Source organism: Rana temporaria, chromosome 12, assembly GCF_905171775.1.
Source record: "Rana temporaria chromosome 12, aRanTem1.1, whole genome shotgun sequence".
In the NCBI taxonomy this organism is placed as follows: Eukaryota; Metazoa; Chordata; class Amphibia; order Anura; family Ranidae; genus Rana; species Rana temporaria.
In genome coordinates this window covers 97813380-97840911 of record NC_053500.1, presented here as the reverse complement: position 1 = coordinate 97840911, position 27532 = coordinate 97813380, and the positions used below count along the sequence as shown (strand labels likewise).

The following is a 27532-nucleotide window of genomic DNA, read 5'->3' as shown; positions in this document are numbered from 1 at the left end:
CAAATGCTTTATTTCAGGCCCAAGATAGCCAACATCAACATGCAGTAGGAAGGAAAAGGTTGATGAAGCGATAGAGAACTTTGCGGTATCAGGCCTGGATATAGAGAGAGAAATCCTGCTCTCAGCAGCATAATAATAGTAGTCACCGTTCGTCGCCACTCTAGCCAGAGTGGCCTGGCAGCCGAAGTATCACTTTATGTTGCTGGGAGGAACAGGCCTCTGCCACAGGCCTGGCTCTAGGGCCTCTGCCACAGGCCTAACACTTAAATGAATTGAATGAATTGAGCGAATCCTCCCAGTAGATTGAGTCAGGGTCACCGGGTGACAGTTGAAATGTACCTGCCAATGTCCCGGTCACCAGATCCCCGATGGTTCGGTCAAGCCCTGTTGGACAACCTGCCTCCGGGTTCTCCTCAAGCCGATCCCCCAATCGATCGGCACCCAGCCTGGGATCTTCTCAGTAAAGCGGGGGACCCAGTAAATCACTGGGGCCCCTCTCTGCAATATGGAGCTCCACGTAGCATGCGGCCCCGGCCTGGAAAGTCATCGCCAGGGTCCGTTGGATGCACGCACCCTAAAGGTGGATGCCGCACCTGGAACCTGCAACCCGGGGAAGAACCAATAAAGATGGCGTCTGCCACAGTTATACCCTTCCCCAGCATGCCCCACCAGGGAAAACTCCTCTAATTGGCTGCTGGGAAAAAGTGGCTCTGCCAGAACCCCTCTAGCGCCACCTACAGACAGACCTACAGGACAGTTCAGAAATGACATGAGCCCACAATTTAGCAAATTGTGAATGGGAGAAAAATAACTCTCCCATTCCTGGCTAACTTTAGCGTAGTGCCCATACTGAAAGTAAGGGGGCGCTACATACTCCCCCTACTTGAAATTACACTGTCCCCAGTGTCCTAAGGCATTCAAGCCTGAATGCCAGCCTGATACCTGCTAAACAGTACAGGTAAAGGAGGAAAAGAAGAAAGGACAGAATGTAAAACATTGCATTACAATATTGACATTAGGTGAATAACAGGAGACATACAAACATGCACAACCCTATCTATCTAGCTGCCCATTCTCCGCAGTGTTGATAGTAGGTGGGTCCAAAAAAAAACCTGTATAGGAAATATAAAAGAGCATACAAAAATACACAGTATACATCCTGATGTATCAATATAAATTTCTATATACAACCTCTAAGGTCAGAATCGAAACTGCACACTCACGTCCGAACGCAAAACCTCCATTCCTCCCCAAGAGTCCTAAATGTAAGTGCTTAAGGAATAATCTCTGTTGCAAGAATCTAAAATATAAAATAAATAACATTTCTGTCCTGCAATGTAAATGTTGCAGAACACTGCCCCTAGCGGTCAGTGCGCTGCTACTGCGGCAGTCCAGTTCAAGTGCAAAGAAGTAGCAGTAAAAGGGAAGTGAAAAGGTAAAATAGTTATTTTCTTAATGTATCTTCCTGGACTGCTATGGAGAAGTTGGCAAGGACCCCCCCTCTAACTGACTGAACCCAACCCCTCCCAAGAGTTCTTCACAAAAATGTCAATGTGGATCTGAAGGAGCAGGGGGGAAGGGGAAAACTGGAAAAAAGACAACGTGAGTGGGGGCAAGAATCCTTGTCCAGAACTTCTTCAAAATTATTAAGCTATGCAAAGCCTACATGTGTTTTACTTATAAAATCGGGGATCAGGTAAGATGATGATGGTGCCATCAGCAGTGGTTGTGGTGGTAGAAAACACCTGGTCCTCTCTTCCAGGCAACTTCAGCACGACTTGATCGCTGTAAATGTGGCGGCCCCAACTCCAGTCGCGGTGGCAACGTTCAAATTTTACTTTTAAACAGGAGAGCCTGGGATCCGCACCCACCAAAATGTGTGGTACCTTTAGGTGTGTCCATATAGCCTCCTGGCACCAAGCTTCCCGTTCCCAATCAATTTGCAAGAGAAGGGAAGGTGGCACGTACGGGTATTCATACCCATGCTGGGCTGCAACTCGTTGAATCACCAAGCGCTGCAGCCTGGCCAAACTCGGCAAAGTACGTTGGTCCCCGCGTCCCGGCAGCACTACTGCGTCCGGTGCCCTCTTCAGTGGGGAAGCAACAAGGGGCACAGGGGTGGTGAGCATGACAGGAACAACATTTAACTCACTGACTTCCCAGGTTAGACACGGAATGTCCATGGACGGCGGCTGGGACCCACGCGATGCGCTCCGGCCGGAGCGTTTCTTCCTCCTCCGAGTATCGTGGAAGGCACGGGATCCTCCGGGGCCCTGCGACTCGGGGAATCGGGACTCAAAGAGGCAATCAGGAAGGTCGCTGTCATCAGTTAGGGAATCATCCGATAAAGGGTCAAAGTCCGACAATTGCAACTCCTCTGCGGGTAGGTAACCGCAGGGTTTGGCTGTTGTAGTGTCTCTCGGCCAATCTGACAAAGAGCATTGAATAGGTAGGTCTCGACCGCAGCTTCGGGAGGCTGGAGCAGGCCCTGCTCCTAAGGAGGCACACGAAATGGAGACCGCTGTGGAAGTGGTTGTCTCTGACATGGTTTCGGCCTGGTTACCAGCCACTTCAGTCAAGCTGGTCACGCTGGATGGGTCACCTTCTGGGTCCGGGCCGTCCACAGGGCTTACCTCCGAGGAACGAGGTGGCGAGGCAGCCGAGGGCAGGGTCAAGGTGGACGATACTAAGATTATAGGCTATATCTTCACCGATAGGTCCCCACAGCAGGGACAGGTCAGGCCCAGCATCTCCGTTCCAGCACTGGACAGGCGCGAACTGTCCTTGGGTGGACAAGCGGACACCCGTATCTGTCACGGGCACTCCAGGTGGAGAGAACATGCTGAGGACAGTTGGTGGTGAGGTAGTTGGAGACCTCAACCGCGGAACGGCAACACCCGGTTGTAGGAAGGCAGACATCACCATGCGGTTCTCCTTCCTGCTAGCAGATGGGCAGTGCTCTGTTGGCTTGGCGCGAAATCCTATTATACGTCCCGCGCAGGGGATGGTGACTCCTCCCACTTGAAGAACTTGTCCGGACACGTTGCAGGCGCATGCTCTGTTGCGCGTACGCCCAAGATTAGCGGTGTGAGGTTAACTCCCTCGTAGTAAATCCTCACTCACTTTTTCCGGTTGCCAAAGGTAATAGCCGAATCCCGGACGAGCCCCCACGTGTAGCGCTACCCCCGCAGGAGCCCCTGGTTTGTTGTTGGGATCAGCATATTAAGTTACCTCAGTGTTGTCTAGGGGTGTAACTGATGAATAAAGTAGTGAGCGAATGTCCAGTACATGAAGGAAGGTTTTCAAATGCTTTATTTCAGGCCCAACATAGGCAACATCAACATGCAGTAGGAAGGAAAAGGTTGATGAAGCGATAGAGAACTTTGCGGTATCAGGCCTGGATATAGAGAGAGCAAACCTGCTCTCAGCAGCATAATAATAGTAGTCACTGTTCGTCGCCACTCTAGCCAGAGTGGGTGAAGTGCCCCTGGACAGACTTCTGCCACAAGCCTGGCAGCCGAAGTATCACTTTATGTTGCTGGGAGGAACAGGCCTCTGCCACAGGCCTGGCTCTAGGGCCTCTGCCACAGGCCTAACACTTAAATGAATTGAGCGAATCCTCCCAGTAGATTGAGTCAGGGTCACCGGGTGACAGTTGAAATGTACCTGCCAATGTCCCGGTCACAAGATCCCTGATGGTTCGTTCAAGCCCTGTTGGACAACCTGCCTCCGGGTTCTCCTCAAGCCGATCCCCCAATCGAGCGGCACCCAGCCTGGGATCTTCTCAGTAAAGCGGGGGACCCAGTAAGTCACTGGGGCCCCTCTCTGCAATATGGAGCTCCGCGTAGCATGCGACCCCGGCCTGGAAGGCCATTGCCGGGGTCCGTTGGATGCGCGCACCCAAAAGGTGGATGCCGCACCTGGAACCTGGAACCCGCAGGAAGAACCAATAAAGATGGCGTCTGCCACAGATATACCCTTCCCCAGCATGCCCCACGAGGGAAAACTCCTCTAATTGGCTGCTGGGGAAAAGTGGCTCTGCCAGAACCCCTTTAGCGCCACCTGTCGCCCAGGGGTGGAAACAACACCCCTGGAGCGCAGACGGACCTACAGGACAGTTCAGGAATGACAGCAGCCCACAATTTAGCAAATTGTGAATGGGAGCAAAATAACTCTCCCATTCCTGACTAACTTTAGCGTAGTGCCCATACTGAAAGTAAGGGGGCGCTACATGCGGTCACTGTGATATCTGTAGATTTGTCTCAAACAAAGAGAGGTTTAAATTACCTAATGGTAAGTGGCATTCCACTAAAACATTGATCACTTGCCAAACTACAGGAGTGATTTATCTGGCACAATGCACCTGTGGAGGATTTTACGTGGGTAAAACGAAACGCTGTTTTTTCAAAAGGATTAGGGATCACATCAGACCAGTCTTAAAAAAGAAAATTGTCAAAGCTGTCAGCAGACATGTAGCTGTTTATCACAATTTTGATGTCAATGTAATCTTATTTGTGGCTCTTGATCATATCCCGCCGGACTCGAGGGGAGGCCGTGTAGATTCTGCTTTGCTTCAACTTGAAGCCCGCTGGATTTATGATTTAAGAGCTACTTCATTCCCAGGGTTTAATGAAAACCTAAGTTTCAAGCCTTTTCTTTAATGAAAGATGTGTGGTAGGTGGTGGTATGGAGTTGCTTCATAAACCTCCATACTTTATCCCAGCTGAGATTACAATTTTTTCAGGTCTCTGCTTTTTTACTCCCCCCCCCCTTTCTTTGCCATTTCCCTTCCCCCCCCCCCTCCTTCACTTTGAAATGTATTTTCCCAGTGTTCTAGGTGTTGTACGACACTAAGGTCTTTATAACCTGACATAGTCCAAGTTTATTCTTGGACGTTTTCTGCTTTTTGTTTATTTTATATATGGTTTTTGTTTTTATTCATAACAAATTCTCTGTATATATGACCTTAGAATCAATGTTTGTACCTTAGTAATTTCGTGCAAGACTTGAAAATGACTTGCCTAATGTATTGTGTAATCTTTTCTTTTGAATAAAGTAATCTTTGGTATATCATATATATGTGTTGACTTGGCCTAGCCGTTTTTCAACTGGCCACTAGGGTGTCCTTTGCTGCATTTGGTCTAGCAGTGAGGCCACTTCTGAGGGTTAATTTCATTGTTCCCACTATATCTGGACACTCGCCATTCCCCTCTTTAACATGGATGTGCTTACCCATCTCCACTCTGTGTCCGGTTGGTCCCAAGGGCACCCGGGGACAATGCTGTCCTCCCAGCGTTATAATATAATAATATTTTTTTTTTTTACTAGTAATGGCGGCGATCAGCAATTTTTTTTCGGTACTGTGACATTATGGCGGACACTTCGGACACTTTTGACACATTTTTGGGACCATTGGCATTTTTATAGCGATCAATGCATTGGATTACTATAAAAATGCCACTGGCAGTGAAGGGGTTACCACTAGGGGGCGGGGAAGGGGTTAAGTATGTTCCCTGGGTGTGTTCTAACTGTAGGGGGGTGGACTCACTAGGGGAAATGACTGATCGCTGTTCATACATTGTATGAACAGACGGTCAGGCATTTCTCCCCTGACAGGACCGGGAGCTGTGTGTTTACACACACAGCTCCCAGTCCTCGCTCTGTAACGAGCGATCGCTGGTGCCCGGCGGCGATCGCGCCCGCCGGGCACGCGCACGGGAGTCGGGGGCGAGTGGTGGGCGCGTGTGTGCAGCGCGCGCCCCTATTGGCTGCTGAGCGAGGTGACGTATAGCTACATGCTCTCGCCCAGCAGAGCTGACCTGCCGGCGGCTGGTCGGCAAGCAGTTAAAGTGGAAGTAAACTTTCTTTACTGCCTTTTACATATAGGTAAGTCTATAATAAGGCTTACCTATAGGTGCAGTAAATATCTCCTAAACATGTACAGTTTAGGAGATATTTAGATTACATGGAGCTAGTAGATCAGGGGTCTCCAAACTGCGGCCCAAGGGCCGGATGTGGCCCTTCGCTAGCCTTTATCCGGCCCTTGGGCAGTATTGCTCCCAATGATATGAGGCACTATTCCTCCCAATGACACCAACAATGGTGCTCTCTTTCTTCCACTAATCGCAATGATGGAGCACTATTCCTCCTCCTACTGCCCACCAACACTGGGGCCATGTTTATTCTCACTGATGCTCGGCCCTGGGGCATATTCTACCCCCATTGGTCAGAATCCGGCCCCCCTGAAGTCTCAAAGACAGTAAACTGGCCCTTTGCTTGAAAAGTATGGAGACCCCTGTAGTAGATCACTGGCGCATGCACTCGGAAGGAACGGCCACAGGTGCTGTTCCTTTAGCAACCTATACCATAAATGGTGGCTCCCGCACGCTTGCACAGGAGTGACTTCATCATGGCTCCGGCCAGTCACATAGCCCGTGAACCTGGAAGCAAGATGAGAAAAAATGAGAGCACCTGCTGCGCTGACTTCTGGGTGTGGGAGGGCTTTGCTTTAAGGTAAGTTTACCATAATGTGCTAGTCCAGCAGTATACAACTGCTTTAAATTATGCAGTTACAGGTAAAAATGAAACACTAAGGTGAAGAAGGAAGCACACCATTGTATAATTTATTATAATATTTACAAAGTGTTTATACTGGTTATGGCAAGGGTGGGAGAGAGAGGGGAGAGAGAGGAGAGAGAGAGAGGGGGAGGGAGAGGAGGAGAGAGAGAGGGAAGAGAGAGAGAGGGGAGAGGGAGAGGGGGGGAGAGAGAGAGGGGGAGAGAGGGGGAGAGAGAGATGGGGAGAGAGGGGGAGAGAGAGAGGGGGGAGGGAGAGGAGGAGAGAGAGAGAGGGAAGAGAGAGAGAGGGGAGAGAGAGAGGGGAGAGAGAGGGAGATGGGGGGAGAGAGAGAGGGGGAGAGAGGGGGAGAGAGAGAGATGGGGAGAGAGAGAGAGAGAGAACATCAGAAAGTACAAAGAGAGGAGCTCTGTATTTTCCTGTGACATTCTCCAGATTACCTAAATGCCTTCTTCTGCTTCTCTTGCTCATTTCTCCTCCTTCTCTGCCCCCTCCCCAGTCCCCACGGAAGATGGCTCTTTCTCCAGGCTCCAGCATGGCTCCAGTATTATGTTCTCAATCGAAGGGGGTGGGTTACAGCAGCACCCATTGGCTCAGTAAGCAGCAGGAGGTGGAGCTGTTAACTCTTTCTTGTCCTGTGGCTTGCCAGCAGCCTTTCTATAGTATGAGGCTGCTGGTTCCTAATACTTTCTGCTGCTTCTAAAGTCAATGACAGGAGAGGAAAGAGGAAGCTGCAGGGCACTCTTATACACACAGAGCCACTGGGAGAGAAGAGCTGCAGTTTCAGGACTGTTAAGCTGGAGAGAACAGCGCACCTCCCGACTCTTTTCCCCTCTCTGGCACAAAAGCCTATTTTGCAAATATCCTAGGAGACGCCGGGTAGGTGCTCCAAACATCATTCAGGGACACCCTCCTTCCTAAAAATCAGCACAGTGATTGGACACAAGAGGCAGGATTTATGATTTCTCCAATCACAAGCAGGGGGCGGGGATTGTGCTCCTCCAGGCATTCCCGGCCAGGACAAGTTCTGTCAGTGAGTAAAGCAGTGATGTGGCGGCCTTTTTTGGGGGTATCAGATTGGCCCAGGGGGTAGCTGTGTCAGTTTTATTCCAGGACACTGTATTGTCCTGGAATGAAGGTGCCCGGGACAGACCTACAAAATGCGGGACTGTCCCGGGCAATCCGGGACACGTGGTCACCCTAACACTGGGACACACCACTGCCTTAATGCCTCTCTCCTATTGTGCACTGCAGTCAGTGTCTGTGCCTCCACATGTTTTTCCTGTGCACTCGAGAAGATGCAGGGAGGAGGTGGGGGGAGCTAAGCAGTGGGCACGAGGAGGAGGAAGTTAAATTTTCTTGCTGTGAATGCTGGTCTCTGCCTCTCTCCTCCTTGTGACGTCACTGGTTGCTAGACGTGAGGTGGGCCGTGGCTAGCAACCAGTTTGGGCAGTGAGCCAGGGGACAGTGGTGAACGAACTAAGGCAGTCTCCGCCAGCCAGGATCTCACCCCAGGCTTACAGTGGGCAATGCCAGGGCCATTTTAAGAAGAGATCACTGTAAGTGTTTTGCTGCCCAGCCACTCAGGAGCGCCCCCTTCATATGGTGCCCAGGGCACTTGCCATTTCTGCCATACCCTGGATACGCCACTGGGTACAATGTACCCCATTACCAATTCACATGGGGGAGCCGGGATCTGGGGGTCCCCTTATTAAAGGGGTCTTCCAGATTCCGATAAGCCCCCCGCCCGCAGACCCCCACAACCACCGTGCAAGGGTTGTGGGGATGAGGCCCTTGTCCCATCAACATGGGGACATGGTGCTTTGAGGGGTCACAGACCCCCAAAGGGGGGGCGCTCTCTTGTCCCCCCCTCTGTTCCTGCAGTCTGCCAGGTTGCGTGCTTGGTTAAAGGGTCTGGTATAGATTTTTGGGGGGGAACCATTTTTAATTTGGGGTGGAGTTCCCCTTAAAATCCATACCAGACCTAAAGGGCCTGGTAATTGAATTTGGGGGGACCCCCACGCATTTTTTTTCTCTCAATGACTTTCAATGCCTTTTCTCTGTATTGCCGGGAGCCGACAATTCATTATAGCCGCGAGTGGTTTTAACCAGTTAAGCCCCGGACCAATATGCAGCCTAAAGACCCAAGGTGTTTTTACAGTTCGGGACTGCGTCGCTTTAACAGACAATTGCGCAGTCGTGCGACGTGGCTCCCAAACAAAATTGGCGTCCTTTTTCCCCCACAAATAGAGCTTTCTTTTGGTGGTATTTGATCACATCTGCGGTTTTTAGTTTTTGCGCTATAAACAAAAATAGAGCGACAATTTTGAAAAAAATTCAATATTTTTTACTTTTTGCTGTAATAAATATCCCCCAAAAACATATATAAAAACATTTTTTTTCCTCAGTTTAGGCCGATACGTATTCTTCTACCTATTTTTAGTAAAAAAAATCGCAATAAGCTTTTATCGATTGGTTTGCGCAAAATTTATAGCGTTTACAAAATAGGGGATAGTTTTATTGCATTTTTATTATTTTTTTTTTTTTTACTACTAATGGCGGCGATCAGCAATTTTTTTCGTGACTGCGACATTATGGCGGACACTTCGGACAATTTTGACACATTTTTGGGACCATTGTCATTTTCACAGCAAAAAATGCATTTAAATTGCATTCTTTATTGTGAAAATGACAGTTGCAGTTTGGGAGTTAACCACAGGTGGCGCTGTAGGAGTTAGGGTGCACCTAGTATGTGTTTACAACTGTAGGGGGGTGTGGCTGTAGGAATGACGTCATCGATCGTGTCTTCCCTATAAAGGGAATGACGCGATCGATGCGCCGACACAGTGAAGCACGGGGAAGCCGTGTTTACACACGGCTCTCCCCGTTCTTCAGCTCCGGGGAGCGATCGCGACGGAGCGGCTATAAACAAATAGCCGCGCCGTGGTCCCGGATCGCTCCCCGAGCGGACCCGACCTCCGCATGTAGCGGGGGGGGTCCCGATCGGACCCCCCACCCGCTAATAGGCGAGGACGTACATGTACGCCCATGTGCCTGTACGTGCCATATTGTGGACGTATATGTACATGCGGGGGTCGGGAACTGGTTAAATGACTTTTTTCCCTCCAGAAATGACACTTTGTGCAGGGACAGTTCTAAGCACGGGAAACTAGCGCTGCTTTACAGGCATACTTTACACACCCCCTAGGTACGAAATTTTAAGTAATATTTCACTTTTATTGTTTCACTTTAAGCATTATTAAAATCACTCCTCCCAAAAAAACGGCAGTTTTTAAAACTTTTTTTTGCATTGATACATTACCCCTGGGGCAGGACCCAGGTCCCCAAACACTTTTTATGACAATAACTTGCATATAAAAATTAAAAACTGTGAGAATCCGCGCTTAGGATTTGATGGTGCTGCTGCCTCCCTGGAAGATCTCAGTGAAGAGATCAGTGATAAAATGTATAAGAAAAAGGGGATAGTGGCGCTGCAAGATAGACTGGATCGCCAGCTGGTGATCAAAGTCCCTGTGTACAAACAGGTGTTGGGTAATCTGGATAAAGGGTGGGTCCAATGAAATGAATCACCCTTGGTGTACCACGCAGTGGGCTATATAAGACCTTCAGATTACCCATTTATAATGCCAATAGGTTTTTGCCACATAGATGGCGGTTGACAGATGTGTCACTGTGAATGTGCGTGTCACAGATGTGAGAATCCGGAACACTAAAATTAAAGTGTGTAAATCACAAATTACGTGAAAAAACTAAGAAAAAACAACAAATACTTATACATTTAAACAAAAGGGTCAGGACCCTGTGCAGGCATCAAGGGTCACAATGCTGCAGGAGTCAGCAAGTGATGGGTGGACCTCATAATGTGTAATTGAGTGAAAATGTCACAGTTGTGCTAGTATGTGCATACTCATAAAATAGAAAAGTAAATAAACCACCCGGAATGGCACAAAGCCACAATACTATGTTGTCCCAGCGGCTTAATAGGTAGTGTTAGGAGTAGTGAAAGGTTTCCTAAGATCAGTGCAAAAAATGGTGTATTAATGATTATAATATCTCATAACCAATGGTGGACAGGATCCTGTGCAGGTAGCAATATATAAAGTGCAATGCTGTGGTTTTCCAAGCCTCCACCTGAGACTAAAAAAATATCAAAAAAAAAATAAAATAAAATAAATGCAACCTTCAGTATATATGGACCAAACCTATATCATAAGTCCACAACAAAATTCATTCAGAAAATCTGAGATGGACAATGTGAGCTAAAACATGGTCCAAAATTTCTGCCGGGAGACACTGTATCAAGTCCAATTATGTAAAATGTTTCCAAAGTGCGAAATAACACAGGATAAATAGTGACTGTTAGGTGCCAATCTGCTATATTCCAGTATTCGTGACAGCTGTGCTCCCTCTCATAGGTCCCCACTCACCAGAAGTCGTCACCCCCCAAGGGGCAAAAAGCGGATGGTGGTGGTACCTTGGCATCTGTTGTTACACGGTTTCCTGTGTTGGATCCACAGCGCTCCCCTTTGGTCCCAGGATATGAGATCTCCAGAGGTATATATCCGGTGCCAGCAGTGGTGTCACTCAAAGAAGTTGAAAAAAATGAAAAAAAAATCCACATAGTGTAGTATGTTTAAGTTTTTGGAGATGCCCAAAAAACTATTTTATTGTAAAAAATATATATAAAAAATATAATTAAAAGGTGTAATCAAACACTCCACTAAGGTCCCTGGACAATGGGTACCTTCCACAAATGACAAACTTTTTAAAAACAAAGAACAAGAAAAAAGAAAGAAAAAACTGCACATTCAGCTGGCCGCCTCTATCTCACTTGGCTGTATGTTTCAAACTACCGACATCGCCATGTAGTGTCCTCCTTCGGCGTCTTTGTAAAGTTTGGCAGTGAACAGCTGAGAAGGTTGGCGTGCTGCCAGGTGGCGTGCAGACGTACGTACGGGCTTGCTAGTGGGTGACCTGACGCGTTTCGTCATGTGACTTTTTCAAAGGTGATACAAGCTCCATCCGTACTGGTTGCTTTATGTGCGGCTGCAGATGTATCACGCCCCCGGATTGGGTGGAGGAAGAATGCTGATTGGGTATATCTGATCCAAATGGGAAAACCTCCCTGTAATTTTAACCCTTGGAAGTCTCAAATATAGGGGACGAGATACTATATGCTGCCGCTATTGAAACATTAAATACAGAAAATAACGATAATAGTAACCAATTGGTCTGCAAGCACGTACATTCTATTGTTGCCCTTTATAATCCAAAAAAAAGGGGGAAGAAAAGAAGTGATATAGCCCAGGGAGAATCTTTATGTTAAATGCTGAAAGAAACATTAATGACCGGAGAGGTGACAACCTCCCGTACAGTGGTCCTGTCAGTCCTGTTAGGACAGGTTTTAATAGTACATAGGGGTGTCCCCACGGACAAGCAGGTGGTGAAATTGCAGCTGGGAAATGTTTGTATGTAGACCTGCGTGGGGCACCAAGGCTCCATCTTATTGATCGATTCCTATGTGCAGCCAGGCAGTATATGACCCATTCGGGTAATCATTGCACATCCCTTGAGACTGCGTTCAGTGCACAAAACATGCAAGAGCCATCCGTGCGCTCCAGTTGCATTGGTCACAGAAAGTGAGAGATAACCTATCTGAAAGTATCTCTAAGACATGTATTACTCCGTATGTAGTCTATCTGGGAGTGTCAATTGTGGTAACTCAAGGGATGCCATACGTTGTAGGTCATAGGTATTGGCAAATAATAGTGAGTGGGGAACCTTTAAAGATTTAATAGCATGTATATTTGCAATATAAAACATCTGGGCATATTAAGTGAGTTATTGAGGTGGCTCTCACTTTGGAGAGACTTGAGAGACTTTGAATTATTAGAACCCATGATGGATTACGAAAAAAAGGGGAGATTTTTTCGTTGTGATATCTGGGAGAGGATATACTAGTGATATACATATATGGATATACGTTACTCGATATGAATACTATGTTGTAGAGCCCCTGATATTCAGATAAGGGTGCCCTCACCATGACTATTCAGGGGGAGGTGACATAATGAGTTGCTGAATCAGCTCCCCAGTTGGGAGCTGTATGAGGGTTAAGTATTGTGGAAATCCCTTGATAAAAATGGACCGAACAGATGGTCTAGAAATCTACAAGGAACCCAAAGTGCCTCAGTATTAGACCAAGAGAATGCCAACTGTGTCTGTTGTACTACCTGGGAGGGGGTAGTCAAATTTCCACAGCTGTGTACTCCCATGTTAATAGGTTCTGATAGAGGGTCCCAAGTGGGTAATGAGTTATAAGAACTATACTAGGGGTGAAGACCATAGGGAGCTTTAGTTTTGTCATCTACCCTTGTAGCAAATTGGAGTCAATTTACCAGTAATGATGTATCAATTACATACACTAGGGTATAGAGCCCCTTAGATGAATTTAGAGACTTAAATGTCTTCTCTAGGACGGTGTATGAAGTAGAAATTGATTGTCAATCACAATCAGAAAGGATAAATCATGTACAATAATATCTAGGAGGTCATACATAGAAGATGCTATGTTATGAAGGCCCTAGATCAATGTGGAGCCCTTCTCGGTCAAGGACATTGCGTTAGTTTTAGAATCCTAACCCAGATGATATATTAGCTGGGAAGGATATCCTAGGTAGTAGAAATGTGAGGTGTGGATGTGGATAAGAACACTATATTCAGAAGCATTTGTTGTAAATACTTAATGAGGTGACCCAACTGTTCCCATTAAAAATTGGAGATGAAACAGTTCAGATCAATGTCCAGGTTGAGGCCTCCAGGAGCTAGAGACCCCAACCTGTGTATCCAGCGAGTCTCATTTTGGGAAACCTGAATCTTTTTGTTCCCCCCTCGCCAATGATCCTTTATAATATCAACTCCATAAAAGGTAAGGCAAGATTGATCTCTGTGGTGTTTTTCATCAAAGTGTCTGGAAAGACTGTGTTTAGGGAACCCATTCCTTATGTTAGTAATATGTTCACGTATTCTTACGCGTAAGGGTCTGGTGGTTCGGCCAACATACTGCAAACGACAGGGGCACTTTATGACATAGGTCACATGGGTACTGTTGCAGGTTATCAACTCTTTTATTTGAAACTCTTTGTTGTTTACAGGGGACTTAAAGGTGTTTTTTCTGCGAGGTTGTGGTTTGTTTGTCTTACAGGGTAGGCACCTTTGGCATCTGTAGAAGCCTTTGAGTTCTGGGCAGATATTTACTTCTCTGGGAGGGTCCAAAACATTGTGTACCAGATCTGTCCTCAATGTTGGTGCTTTCCGGTAGATAAATCTTGGGCGCTGGGGCAATAGTGTTGCCAGGGTCCTATCCTCTCTCAGGATTGGCCAGTATTTTCTGAAGATTTTTTCTAGATCTTGATATTGGTTGCTGTACCCCGTGATAAAGGCCATGTCCATGGTGGGTGTTTTGTGTGGCTCTTTCTTTTTAAGCATCACTCCCCTGTCCATGTCATGAATGTTTGCTTTTAGTTTGGACAGCATGTCTAGCTTGTAGCCTTTCTCCAAAAATCTGTTAATGAGCACATCAGCCTGTAAATCATAATCTTCTATCCGATAACAGTTTCTCCTGATTTGGAGTAGTTGCCCTTTTGGTATATTCCCTGTCCACTTAGGATGATGACAACTGGACACCGGTATATAGCCGTTCCTGTCCGTCTTCTTGAAGAAAGTCTTAGTGGCTAGTGAGCCCTTATCCTTAAAGATTTGCAGATCCAAATAGTCGATAGTATGTGCATGCCATTTCCCTGTAAAAGTTATTCCATACCTGTTACTATTAAGTTGTTGCATGAAGCTTTCTAAAGATTCTGGTGTGCCGTCCCATAAGATCATCAGGTCATCTATATAACGTCTGTAGAGTTTGAGTTGTGGTATGTTGCAGCTGTATATGTATTCGGCTTCCCACATATCCATAAAGAGGTTCGCTACACTTGGGGCATAGCGTGCCCCCATCGCTACCCCTTTCTTCTGTACATAGAATTCCTTTTTGTACCAGAAATGATTGTTCATCATAGCCATCCTCAGCCCCTCTAGAATAAACGAGATCTGTTCCTGTTTCATTGTAGTAAGTTGGTGTAGTGCCATCTCTACTCCTTTTAGCCCGTCTGATGCTAGTATACAGGGAATCTACATCTATGGTCGCCATTAGAAGACCCTCTGTGTTCTCAATATTTTGGAGTTCCACTATTAATTGTGTACTGTCTTTAAGATGTGATCTTCCCAACGTCACCAGAGGTTTCAGAAACTGGTCTAGGTATTCTCCTAGTCTTGAGAAGATAGAATTTATGCCGCTCACAATAGGCCTGCCGGGTGGTTTATCTAATCTTTTGTGTATCTTGGGCACCTGATAGATGACCGGGGTTTTGGTAGATTCAGAGATGAGGTATGTTGCTTCCTTCTTGTTTAGGATTCCCTGAGCTGTGCCCTTCTTGACATACTTTAAAAGTTGTTTTTTGTAGGCAGGTGCAGGGTTCTTCTTTAGTTTTTCATAAGTGTCTGGTACCTGTAGCAAATTGTTCATCTCCATCCATTTTTTTTTTGTGGACTTATGATATAGGTTTGGTCCATATATACTGAAGGTTGCATTTATTTTATTTTATTTTTATTTTTATATTTTTTTTAGTCTCAGGTGGAGGCTTGGAAAACCACAACATTGCACTTTATATATTGCTACCTGCATAGGATCTTGTCCACCATTGGTTATGAGATATTATAATCATTAATACACCATTTTTTGCACTGATCTTAGGAAACCTTTCACTACTCCTAACACTACCTATTAAGCCGCTGGGACAACATAGTATTGTGGCTTTGTGCCATTCCGGGTGGTTTATTTACTTTTCTATTTTATGAGTATGCACATACTAGCACAACTGTGACATTTTCACTCAATTACACAAGAGTACACTTATGAGGTCCACCCATCACTTGCTGACTCCTACAGCATTGTGACCCTTGATACCTGCACAGGGTCCTGACCCTTTTGTTTAAATGTATAAGTATTTGTTGTTTTTTCTTCGTTTTCACATTTGTGATTTACACACTTTAATTTTAGTGTTCCGGATTCTCACATCTGTGACACGCACATTCACAGTGACACATCTGTCAACCGCCATCTATGTGGCAAAAACCTATTGGCATTATAAACGGGTAATCTGAAGGTCTTATATAGCCCACTGCGTGGTACACCAAGGGGGATTCATTTCATTGGACCCACCCTTTATCCAGATTACCCAACACCTGTTTGTACACAGGGACTTTGATCACCAGCTGGCGATCCAGTCTATCTTGCAGCGCCACTATCCCCTTTTTCTTATACATTTTAATAACTTGCATATAAGCCTTTAAAATTAGCACTTTAGATTTCTTCCACTTTTACAGGGTGTTCCGCGGCTTTTCAAATTTGCCGCGAACACCCCAAATTGTTCGCTGTTCGGCAAATGGCCGAACAGGCAATGTTCGAGTCGAACATGAGTTTGACTCGAACTCGAAGCTCATCCCTACTGGAGAGGTTAGTGAAGGGAAATATGCATGTAGGCCACAAAAGGAGCATTAAAAGCTTACAGCATGCATGGGGACAAAGGGGAGATTCACAGAATATTACAAACATGAAAATTAGGGAATGAAGAAAGAATACAATACATTAGCAAACATTAAATACATATAATGTGATGTTAAAGGAGAAAACTTACCTTAATATAGTCCTCCTGCAGGACTTGGATGATGACAGAACAGGTGTCTGGGATAATGAGCCCCAGAGCCTGGGGGGAGATGCCTGTTGAGAACTTGAGGTCGTGCGGGCTTCTCCCTGTCGCCAGGTAGCGCAACGTGGCGACTAGCCTCTGCTCAGCAGTAATGGCTTCCCGCATAACAGTGTCCTGCCTGGTGATATAGGTGGACACCAAAGACAAGAGATGCTGAAAAACAGGGTCCGTCATCTGGAGAAAATTCCTGTAGTCATCAGGGTTATTCTCCTGGATCTCCCGCAACAAAGGCATGTGACAGAATTGGTCACACTCAAGCAAACAATTCTTGGTCCAGGAACACCTCCTCACCCTGTTCATGGACTGGACTTGGGTTAAAGCATGAAGCCCAACACCAAGCACAGCACGAACTCAGCGACGAGAACGTACCTGCAACATGGTTAGAACATGGTCGGCCGGTCAGAGCAAACTAAAAGTATGCACTGAAGAACAGCAAGGCCTATGAAGAATGACCTGAAAATCAGTAACGAGCAGACAAAAAGGCACTGAAAAAACAGATACAAACTCACTACACGCACTGAAGAACAAATACGAACCCACAAGCACAAACTGAACACCAGAAAACAATCTTTAAAGCATGAAGACTGAAATGTGCGAATCGTCTCTCACCAAACTTTTACTAACACGAGGATCAGCAAAAGCAGCCCAAAGGGTGGCGCCATTTGAAAGGAACTTCCCCTTTATAGTCCCGTCGTACGTGTTGTACATCACCGAGCTTTGGTCAGATGTTTTTTTTGCATGAATGTGTGTATGCAAGTCAGGCTGGAGAGGAATCACGTTGTGAAAAACAACGGCTTTTTGAACGTCAGGAAAAATTATGGTGTGTACGCGGCATGGGCTATCTTTCCTTGTCTGGAGCCCTGTACTGTCACTCACAAGCGGGGTTCCTCTCACTACCACATGTATGTTCCAGAATCATGCCAAAATGAGGCAGGGTCCCTTATTTAAAAGGTTCCCTCATCCAAGATCGCCACTGAAGTCTCCCAAGAATTCAGTGTCCAATCAGACTACCTTCCTCCCTCAAAGCACTGTACGAAATCTCTGAGGAACCAATTCTCTTAAAGAGGAAGTAAACCCTGATGTGTTTTACTTCCTTCCTTTGCCCCTGCAATGTAAAAGCATAATGTGCTAGTATGCTTTGCATACTAGCACATTATGTGACACTTACCTGCAAACTAAGTCTGTGCCGTCCCGCTGCAGGCCACATCTATCTTCGCCTGTCTTCCTTCTGGGGGGCATGGACTCCGACTCTGTGACTGGCCGGAGCAGCGTGACGTCAGTCCTGCACGCATTCCACCAGTCATGGCACTCACATGGGGTGCTGTTTCTTCACAGCGCATGCGGCGATGATACCGTTGGCACAAAACACAGTAAATATCTCCTAAATGCTGCATGTTTACAAGATATTTACAGTGCCTATAGGTAAGCCTTATTTTAGGCTTAACTATAGGTAGAACTTCCTGTAACGGCTACCCATGTAGTGAGAGGGTCTCAGCCGTTGGAGAAGTCCTTTTCCCTGGCAAGCTGCGATATGCAGGTACCGCCGGTATATCCCATCGAACGCCCTTTCAAGAAACAAGAAGGGCTACGTTTGCAGAGTCAAGCAGGACTGATTTTTAATGGTTCACTCTAAGATTTTATACAGTATTCAAGGCACATGAACAATCAAACTGTCCCCACCCACACATCACACCGTGGGGAAGCTTCAATCACCTTCTTTGAGCTAATTATAAACATTTCTTCATTACCAGAACTCAAACACAATGATCTCCTTGAATCAATCAGTCTCTAGACGTTCCGGCACCGAGATCTACTTAACATGACCTGGCCGGGCACATTCCTTTCTCAATAGAATTCAATTAACCTTTAGAACAATATACACTCACAGATCATCACGTTAGCATACACCTGGCAAGAGGCTGTTAACTGGTAATACACAACAGAGCGTCAATTAGCATTTAGAAGTGAAAAAGTCCCTCTACAATTAACCCTTTGAGCTCAGTAACCAGTCATGCAGTCCTCTGTAGGCAGAATAGTTCATAGGTCCGTTACACTCCCATAGAGAGGTTTACAATCTCTTAGTATCCCCTTCCGTTGCGCTAATGACACAAGGCCATCTACAGGTGGGAAGGCTAACTGCACGTACCTACACCCTCTCTACAAAATAGCACAAACATCACTTGAAAATAAGTCCAGTACTGGTGGTGATACAGAATTATAATGTCAGGGAGATCTGTGCTGGATTTGTGATAAGATGTACCTACTGGCTGTAATGCATATGTTGATTTGTAACTCTTGAAACTAAAGATTTAGCAGGCGAGGGTGGTTTTATACTGTAAATCTGTTAACTTATAAGTATTTAAGTGTCAAATGTTGAAGGTTTTACAAAATTGGTAAATGATGGAATTGCATTTATACAAAATTATTGAAAGAGCCTGCAAATACATATCTACCATTCTTTGCTTTATTCCAGGTATCCCATTTAATGATGTGTACTGTGCCAGTAAATTTGCAGTGGAAGGTTTCTGTGAAAGTCTGGCTATCGTTTTACAGCATTTTAATGTTCAGTAAGTACAGTACTTTTTTTTACTATAAAGTGTATTTGTGCTAAAATCAGCAGCAAAATCTCTAAGGCCGCATACACACGGTCGATCCATCCGATGAGAATGGTCCGACGGACCGTTTTCATCGGTTCACCGCTGAAGCAGACTGATGGTCTGATGTGCGTACACACCATCGTTCCAAAAACCGATCGGGTCAGAACGCGGTAATGTAAAACACACGACGTGCTGAAAAAAATTAAGTTCAATGCTTCCAAGCATGCGTCGACTTGATTCTGAGCATGCGCAGGTTTTGAACCGATGCTTTTGTGTACTAACCATTGGTTCGGACCTATCGGTCAGCGGTCCATCGGTTCGATTTTAAAGCAAGTTCTCTAACTTTTGTCCGAAGGAGAAAAGACCGATGGGGCGTACACACGGGCGGTTTGGACCGATGAAACTGAAATTCGGTCCGTTTTCATCGGTTTGGACCGATGGTGTGTACGCGGCCTAAGGCTGGGTTTACATATGAGCTGCATGCGGCCCGGTGCGTCCTGGTTCACCGTTTCAGGTCTGATTTCAACCAGAATTTTTTTTATGAATTTGGACCAGAAATGGACCAAAAAACACACAGCATTTTTGTGCAAATCGCACTGGACCCGCTGCGGAGATATGTGAACCGGCTCCATAGAGAGCTGGTCAAAATGTCCTGCTATTGTGAATTGGATGCAGAGAACCCGCAGCCAATTTGCAATGGTGTGAACCCAGCCTGACAATTATCGCCCTCAACCTTTTTTTTTTTGGTGGAAAGAGCCAATGATCAGGATGTCTGTGCAAGCATATCTAGGGCAAAAATCGGAAAAAAAAAGGTGACGACTGGAGAACATAATCTCCAGCTACGTAAAAAGGCGGACCATAGCGGCACAGCACAGGAGACACAAGTGACACTATAGTCCGCCCTTTTAGGTAGCTGGAGATTACTTTCTCCAGTTGCCACCTATTGTTTGCTATATATTCTAGATGAGGCCATAACGTCTTTTTTATTCAGGGGAAAGATTTTTTCTGGCCTGTACATCATATGTCTATTATTTATTGTCCAGCCTGGAAGTGATACAGCAAGCTTCTAAATACCCATATATGGAAACTTTTTTTACTTGCCAAAAATGTGCAATTTTTTCAGCCCAAAAAATGCACAACTATGAGTATCACCCCACTTTCCTTCACTGCAGATAAACAGGTTACAGCTTGGTCAAAGACTTGCCAGTGCATTCTATTGAATAATAAAGGAGCAGCAGCACAGTAATGAAATGTCTTCTATCTGCAGGCTCTCTGTGTTAAATAGACCACACTTTGTGGCACAGCTTGACTGGATTAGGTTGTTACTTCTTTTCCCATTCACGCTGTACAGGGGATTACAAAACTAAAGTAAAAAGACAGATTGTAGAACTATTTGAAACAGAGATGAGCTATATCTAAACCCAAAACATTTTCATTTTATTATTTTTTTTTGTTTACAAAAGCTTTATTTGGAAGACAATGACAAGACAGAGTAACTTTGCTTACAATATGAAACCATTAGAGGGGTATAGTATTATACATGGATTATACAGTTGTGGGGTAGCAGTCATATGGCAATCAGTGTCATACAGAGTTGAAGGTAAAGACAGTATACTCTTTGGAGATGATTGAATATTACTGGTCTGAAGGCATTAAGTAGTGTAAACCAGCGTTTATTTTCTAAGGCAGTGACCAATAGTTCCATTTATTGATTTATGTTTGCATACTATCCGAGAGAGTGTGATAGATTCTTTCAGACAGTCTGAGTGCATCCATTCTGGATAAAACTTGGGACCATGGCAGGTTATCTGATTTCCAGTTGCATGCTATCATCCATTGAATGGATCCAACTAGGGAGTGGAGCAATCTATTACAAGGTTGGGGGAGATTAGGAGCATCTGCAAACAGTAAGCAAATCAGAGGTGAAAGAGTAACATTACATCCTGAGGAGGATTCTAGTCTGTTGGTGGCAGCTTGCCATATGGGTTTTAAGAGACTACAGCTCCAAAATATGTGAAGGTATGAGCCCTCTTCAGGACATCCTCTGAAACAGGCTGGAGAGGTGGAGGGATAGAAGGTGTGAATTTTTGCGGGTGTCATATACCACCTAGTGAAGAGCTTCAATGGGGATTCCCTAAAGTTAGTGGCAATGTTACTTTTGCGTAAGTTGACAATCATTTTATACCACGATTCTATGGGGATAGTGCAGAATAAATCCTTTTCCCAGCGGAGCATGGGAGCATTTTTTTCAGGTTGGTGAAGATTGTTTAGGGATTTATATATACGAGAAATAAGTCCCTTTTCTCTGGGTGTATTGAGGCAAATGTCCTCAAATGTGGTGCGGGGGAATGTAATGGGATGGGAGTAATATTCAGCGTAGTAGTTCCTAATCAAATTATATTGATTGAGCTCGGAGGAGGGAAGTTTAAATCTTGATTGTAGTGAAGTCTAGGAGCAAGGAGTTAAGATCAGTCAAGTTTCTCCGTATCCAATCCTGGAACAGAAAGCGGTCAGAGTATGCAGGAGGGAATCTATAGTCACCTACATATGAGGCCAGAGGGGGAATTATTGAAGAGCGGTCGAAGGGTTTATTCATTTTGTTCCACAATTGTATAGAATGGGCTACGATTACATTACTCTTGGAGATGTTGAGATGGTGTTTAGAACTGGACCATAATAAGTTCTTTAAATATGTTGGAGAGAGGGCTGAGGATTCAAATCTAAGCCATGGGATGTACCTATCAGAGGAGTGCCATTGAGCCATGTGTGTAAGTCTAGCAGACAAGAAATAATACCAGAGGTGTGGGAGACCAAGGCCACCATTAATTTGTGCTTCATGCATAAGAGTATAGCTACACCTTGGTTTTTTATTCATCCAGATGAATTTGTTTAATTCTCTCTGAAGGGCCTCTACACGGGTTTTAGGTACATTAATGGGTAGAGCTCTGAAGTAAAAAAGGAGTTTGGGCAGGATTTTCATTTTAATGGCACAGATCCTGCCCAAGAAGGAGATATGGTAAGAGGACCAAGTTTTAAGTAATGTTTTTATGTGTGAGAAAAGGGGGAGGTAATTTGCATTATATAGCAGTTTATGAGAGGTGGTAACATTAACTCCCAAATATTTGAGTGAGGTGGAAGACCATGTGAAATTAAATTTCCTCTGTAAGGAGGAGAGTGAATCCGGGGGGTAGTTGATTGGTAAGGCTGAGCACTTCTTATGCCCCGTACACACCATCACTTTATGTGATGGAAAAAAATGACGTTTTCAAAAACGTCACTTTAATTGACCGTGTGTGGGGGAAAACGTCATTTTATGTCTTGTAAAAAACGACCAAAAAAAATTCAAGCATGCTTCAATTTTATGTGTCGTTTTTCAAAAGTGCACTTTTTACTTCACAGAAATTGACCGTGTGTAGCAAAAAACGTCGTTTTCTAAGACGTTTTTTCATCCACGCATGCCCAGAAGCTACTTATGAAGCAAGCTTCAATGGTAAAACGTGGTGGAACCTAACCTCACTTTGCAAGATCATTGTGAGAAAAACGATGGTGTGTAGGCAACTTCGTCTTTGAAAATTGAAGTTTCAAAAACGTCATTTTTTACTTCACAGAAAGTGTCGTTTTTTTTCATCACATAAAGTGATGGTGTGTATGCGGCATCAGTGTTAATAAATAGGCCGGAAAGTTTGTGAAAGGAGTCTAATTCTGCAAGAAGATTGGGCAGTGAAATCAAGGGGTCTGTTATGAATAGAAGGGCCTCATCTGCATACAAATTTATCTTAAACTGGTCTGGGCCTTTTTGATATCCTTTTATGTTATCATTTTGTCTAATCGCTTGGGCAAGGGGTTCTTTCGCTAGTGCAAATAGAAGTGGGGAAAGGGGACAACCCTGTCTAGTGCCCCTACTAAGGGGGAATAAATCTGAATTATTACCAGGTATTCTAATTCTAGTTTGCGGGACATGATACATGGCATTAAACCCGTGAATAAATTTGTCAGATATTCCAAATTTGGGGAGAAGGTGATTTAAATATGACCAATTGACACTGTCAAAAGCCTTGTGTATATCTAGGCTCAAGAGACATACAGGGCGAGAGAAAAGAATATCATCTTGTATGATGTTGGCAGCAAGCCTGATATTGTCAGTCAATTGTCTGCCTGGGATAAATCCAGACTGGTCAGTCTTAATAAGGGAGGTGATTACCGAAGCTAGTCTGTTGGCTAGGAGTTTCCCAAACAACTTAAGATCATTATTTAGCACGGAGATGGGGCGAAAGTTTTGTGGTAGAGAGTGATCTTTTTGGGGTTTAGGAATCAAAGAAAGGTTGGCCAATAGCATGTCATCCGTGAAGTGGCCTCCCATCAAAACATGGTTAAACAATCTGGTGAGGCGGGGGACAAGGAGGGTGGCATATTTTTTATAGTACGTAGTCAAGAAACCATCAGGGCTTGGGGCTGTTGAAGTTTTGAGAGATTTAATAATATTCACAATTTCTAAGTCAGAGCATGGCTCATTAAGTAGTGCTATTTGTTGTTCTGTAAGGGTGGGGAGGTGAATTTTTTCAAGCCAGTCTAAGGAATTGGGGGGAGGGTGTGATTGGGGACCTGAAAGAAGATCCTTGTAAAAGGAGGTGAAGATTTTCATGACGTCATGGGGGTGGGAAACTAGATTGCCGTTCTGATTTCGCAATTTATACAGATGAGGAGGTTTAGAGTCTAAGTTCAACTTTCTAGCAAACATTGTTGAGGCTGAGTTACCATGCAGCAAAAATGTTGCTTTTGAAAATCTCATCGTCTTCTCTGTATCCTCAGAAAGCAGAGTGTCTAGGGCTTGGCGTTTGGTTTGAATAAGATTAGTTAGTTCAGGGGAAATTGATTGGCTGAGTTTGTTATAAAGGTCATGGAGTTCAGTTAGACATTTAATGTCAGCCAATTTGGATTTTTTCTTAGCTGCTGCAATGTTAATAAAATGGCCTCTCAGAACAGCTTTATGTGCGGCCCAGATTGCTGTGGGGGGTGAGTCATCAGGTCTGTTATCTGTAAAGTATTCCTCAATGTGTGTATACATTTTTTGAAAAATGGACGGGTCTGACAGAAGTGAGTCATTTAATCTCCAGTTAAATGTTGTGGGGGATAAACCTATATGTGATGTCTCGAAGACAACCATGTTGTGGTCAGACCAAGGGCACGGGTGAATTGTGGCTGAGGGGGAATTTGCTAGCAAGATGGGAGTACAGAATATGTAATCCAGCCTCGCATAACAGTCATGTGGATGGGAATAGTGGGTGTATTCTTTAATACCAATATTATGGGCTCTCCAGGCATCAATAAGTTGATGTTTGTTAAGTGAGCGGTTGATGGATTTGGTGAAAGCCTTGGAGGAGGGAACAACCCTACTTCTGTCTAGTGCGGGGTGGGCAGCCAGATTAAAGTCGCCACCGATAATCATATGGGGCGAGACATATTGGTCAAGAACATCAAAGAATTTATTGAAAAATTATATTTGTGAATCATTTGGGGCGTATACTGAGGCTACTGTGAGGGAACGCCTGTTTATACTGCCCTTCAGAATGATGAAGCGACTATCAGCATCTTTGTAAATATTGGATAGTTCAAATACAATTGTGTTACGGACCAAAATGGCAACCCCTCTGGATTTGTTGGCAAAAGTAGTATAGTGAATCTGGTTAAAAGGACTTATCAAAATATTGAGGATGATTTGTTGAAGAGAAGTACGTTTCTTGTAATAGGATAATATCCGCACCTAGTCTTTTATAGTGTTTGAATGCTTTTTTGCGTTTATTTGGGGAGTTGAAACCCTGCACATTGTGTGAGAATATTTTAAGGCCCATTTCTGTACAAGGGTAAAAAGCTGGGTGAGATATATATGTTGGGATGTGGATCACCTGAGGTCACCAAAGGGAAGGTAAAGTTGGTGAGTGTGGTATGTAGACTGATAGTAACAACTGCAGTGGAGTAGAGGGGGTGTATGTTCAATAATAAATGGTGTGGTTTAAGAGAGTACACCTTGCAAGCATACAAAAATATCATATCTGTCATCAAAGTACCAAACAGTGTTAGTAAAAAAAGTCTTCCATTTTGAGTATCAAAAACATCTACAATTAAAATAACCAAAAATAGAAAAAAAAGGGAGCTAAGGGTAAAAAAGCCCCATAGCCACATATTTAGAACATGAGGACAATACTGTCCTAATTCTACCAATGGAGCCCGCTGCTGCATCCCAAAATAGGGGAAGGCAGGAGCACGCAAGGGCAGAAGGGGAACAAACCAGCGCCAGCGAGTGCGCCAGGCATTTAACATTAGCAAACAATAACATTATAAAGTGCATTGTAATGGAATTATACCTTGCAGACAACCAATCAACTAGGTAAGATAATATAAGCGAGCATAACTATGTCAAGGATCACTCATATTTTTACTCTAAGGCATAGGTGTAGAATAAAATCGATACCGGGAGGAACATTAGAGATTATGGGGGAGAGAGGGGGGGAGTGGGGGGGAAGAGACTGTCTCTCTCGGTTCTGCTGGAAAACAAAACAAACCGATAAGATGAGGGAATGGCGTCATCTCGATGGACAGTCAGTACCAGGGATCTCATGTTGCTGTCCCGATATTGAGTAATCCAGGTTGGATTCATTTTATTTTTAAATAGAGTAAGAAGTGTTAAACACCTGTCAAGTTAAGATCCGACGGTGTAACACAGTTACACCTGTCGGATCTTAGGCATATCTATGCGTAACTGATTCTATGAATCAGTCGCATAGATACGGCCGACGAAACTCAGAGATACGGCGGTGTAACAGGAGATACACCGTCGTATCTCTATGTGGATCTGGCCCGATCAGTCCATCTGATGAAAACGGACTGAAGGCTGATGGTCTGATGGTCTGATGTGCCTACACACCATCAGTTCAAAATCCGATCGAGACCAACGCGGTGACGTAAAACATAACGAGGTGCTGAAAAAAATGAAGTTCAATGCTTCCAAGCATGCGTCGACTTGATTCTGAGCATGGGCGGGTTTTGAACCGATGCTTTTGCGTACTAACCATCAGTTTCGACCGATCAGTCAGGCGTCCATCAGTCCGATTTTAAAGCAAGTTCTAAAACTTTGGACTGAAGGACAAAAGTCTGATGGGCCATACACACGGTAGGTTTGGACTGATAAAACTGAACTTCAGTCCATTTTCAGCAGTTTGGACTGATCATGTGTACAAGGCCTTACTGTTCTACTATTGTTGGTGACTGATTGCACTTCAATACTAATAAGAGAACCCTTCTCATTATTATGTTACTTGCTACACACAGGGCCATCTTAATAGCATCATGGGCCCCTGGGCAAAGAAATGCTCTGGGGCCCCTACAACGATGACAGTGCAGGTAAACAGACATCAAGTAGGTAGGAGGCAGACTGCCTCCCCTGTGTATCTATCACTCTCAGTGCCATCATGGGGCCCCCAATTTCGGGGCAGCGTGGGCTCAAGGACCAGCTGCTTTGGGGAAAATGCAATGGCCCCCCATGCAGCTGGGGCCCCTGGGCAGTGCCCAGGTGTGCCCTTTCATTAAGACAGCCCTGCCTAAACGTAGTTGCTGTTACTGCACTTGTCCTGTTTAATAGCACCTAAACGTAGTTGCTGTTACTGCACTTGTCCTGTTTAATAGCACTTAAACATAGTTGCTGTTACTGCACTTGTCCTGTTTAATAGCACCTAAACTTAGTTGCTGTTACTACACTTGTCCTGTGTATTAGCACCTAAACGTACTCGGTGTTACTGCACTTGTCCGGTTTAATAGCACCTAAACGTAGTTGCTGTTACTGCACTTGTCCTGTTTAAAGGCACCTAAACGTAGTTGCTGTTACTGCACTTGTCCTGTATATTAGCACCTAAACGTACTCGGTGTCACTGCACTTGTCCGGTTTAATAGCACCTAAACGTAGTTGCTGTTACTGCACTTGTCCTGTTTAATAGCACCTAAACGTAGTTGCTGTTACTGCTCTTGTCCTGTTTAATAGCACCTAAACGTAGTTGCTGTTACTGCACTTGTCCTGTTTAATAGCACCTAAACGTAGTTGCTGTTACTGCACTTGTCCTGTTTAATAGCACCTAAACGTAGTTGCTGTTACTGCACTTGTCCTGTTTAATAGCACCTAAATGTAGTTGCTGTTACTGCACTTGTCCTGTTTAATAGCACCTAAATGTAGTTGCTGTTACTGCACTTGTCCTGTGTATTAGCACCTAAACGTACTCGGTGTTACTGCACTTGTCCGGTTTAATAGCACCTAAACGTAGTTGCTGTTACTGCACTCGTCCTGTTTAATAGCACCTAAAGATAGTTGCTGTTACTGCACTTGTCCTGTTTAATAGCACCTAAACGTAGTTGCTGTTACTGCACTTGTCCTGTTTAATAGCAACTAAACGTAGTTGCTGCTACTGCACTTGTCCTCTCCAGTTTGTACCTAAAGGTATGAGGTGTGTGTACTGATTTTGTCCTGTGCAGGCCATT

General features: G+C 44.8%; 1 protein-coding gene across 1 annotated transcript in view; it reads left to right on the top strand.

The window, feature by feature from the left end:
• HSD17B1 (hydroxysteroid 17-beta dehydrogenase 1) overlaps positions 1-27532 on the top strand; it is a 384740-nt gene that overhangs the window by 194791 nt on the left and 162417 nt on the right. Inside the window, exon 4 of the mRNA XM_040329791.1 lies at positions 18886-18979. Within this exon, the coding sequence (XP_040185725.1) occupies positions 18886-18979 (94 nt within the window). The remainder of the gene's footprint in view (positions 1-18885; positions 18980-27532) is intronic.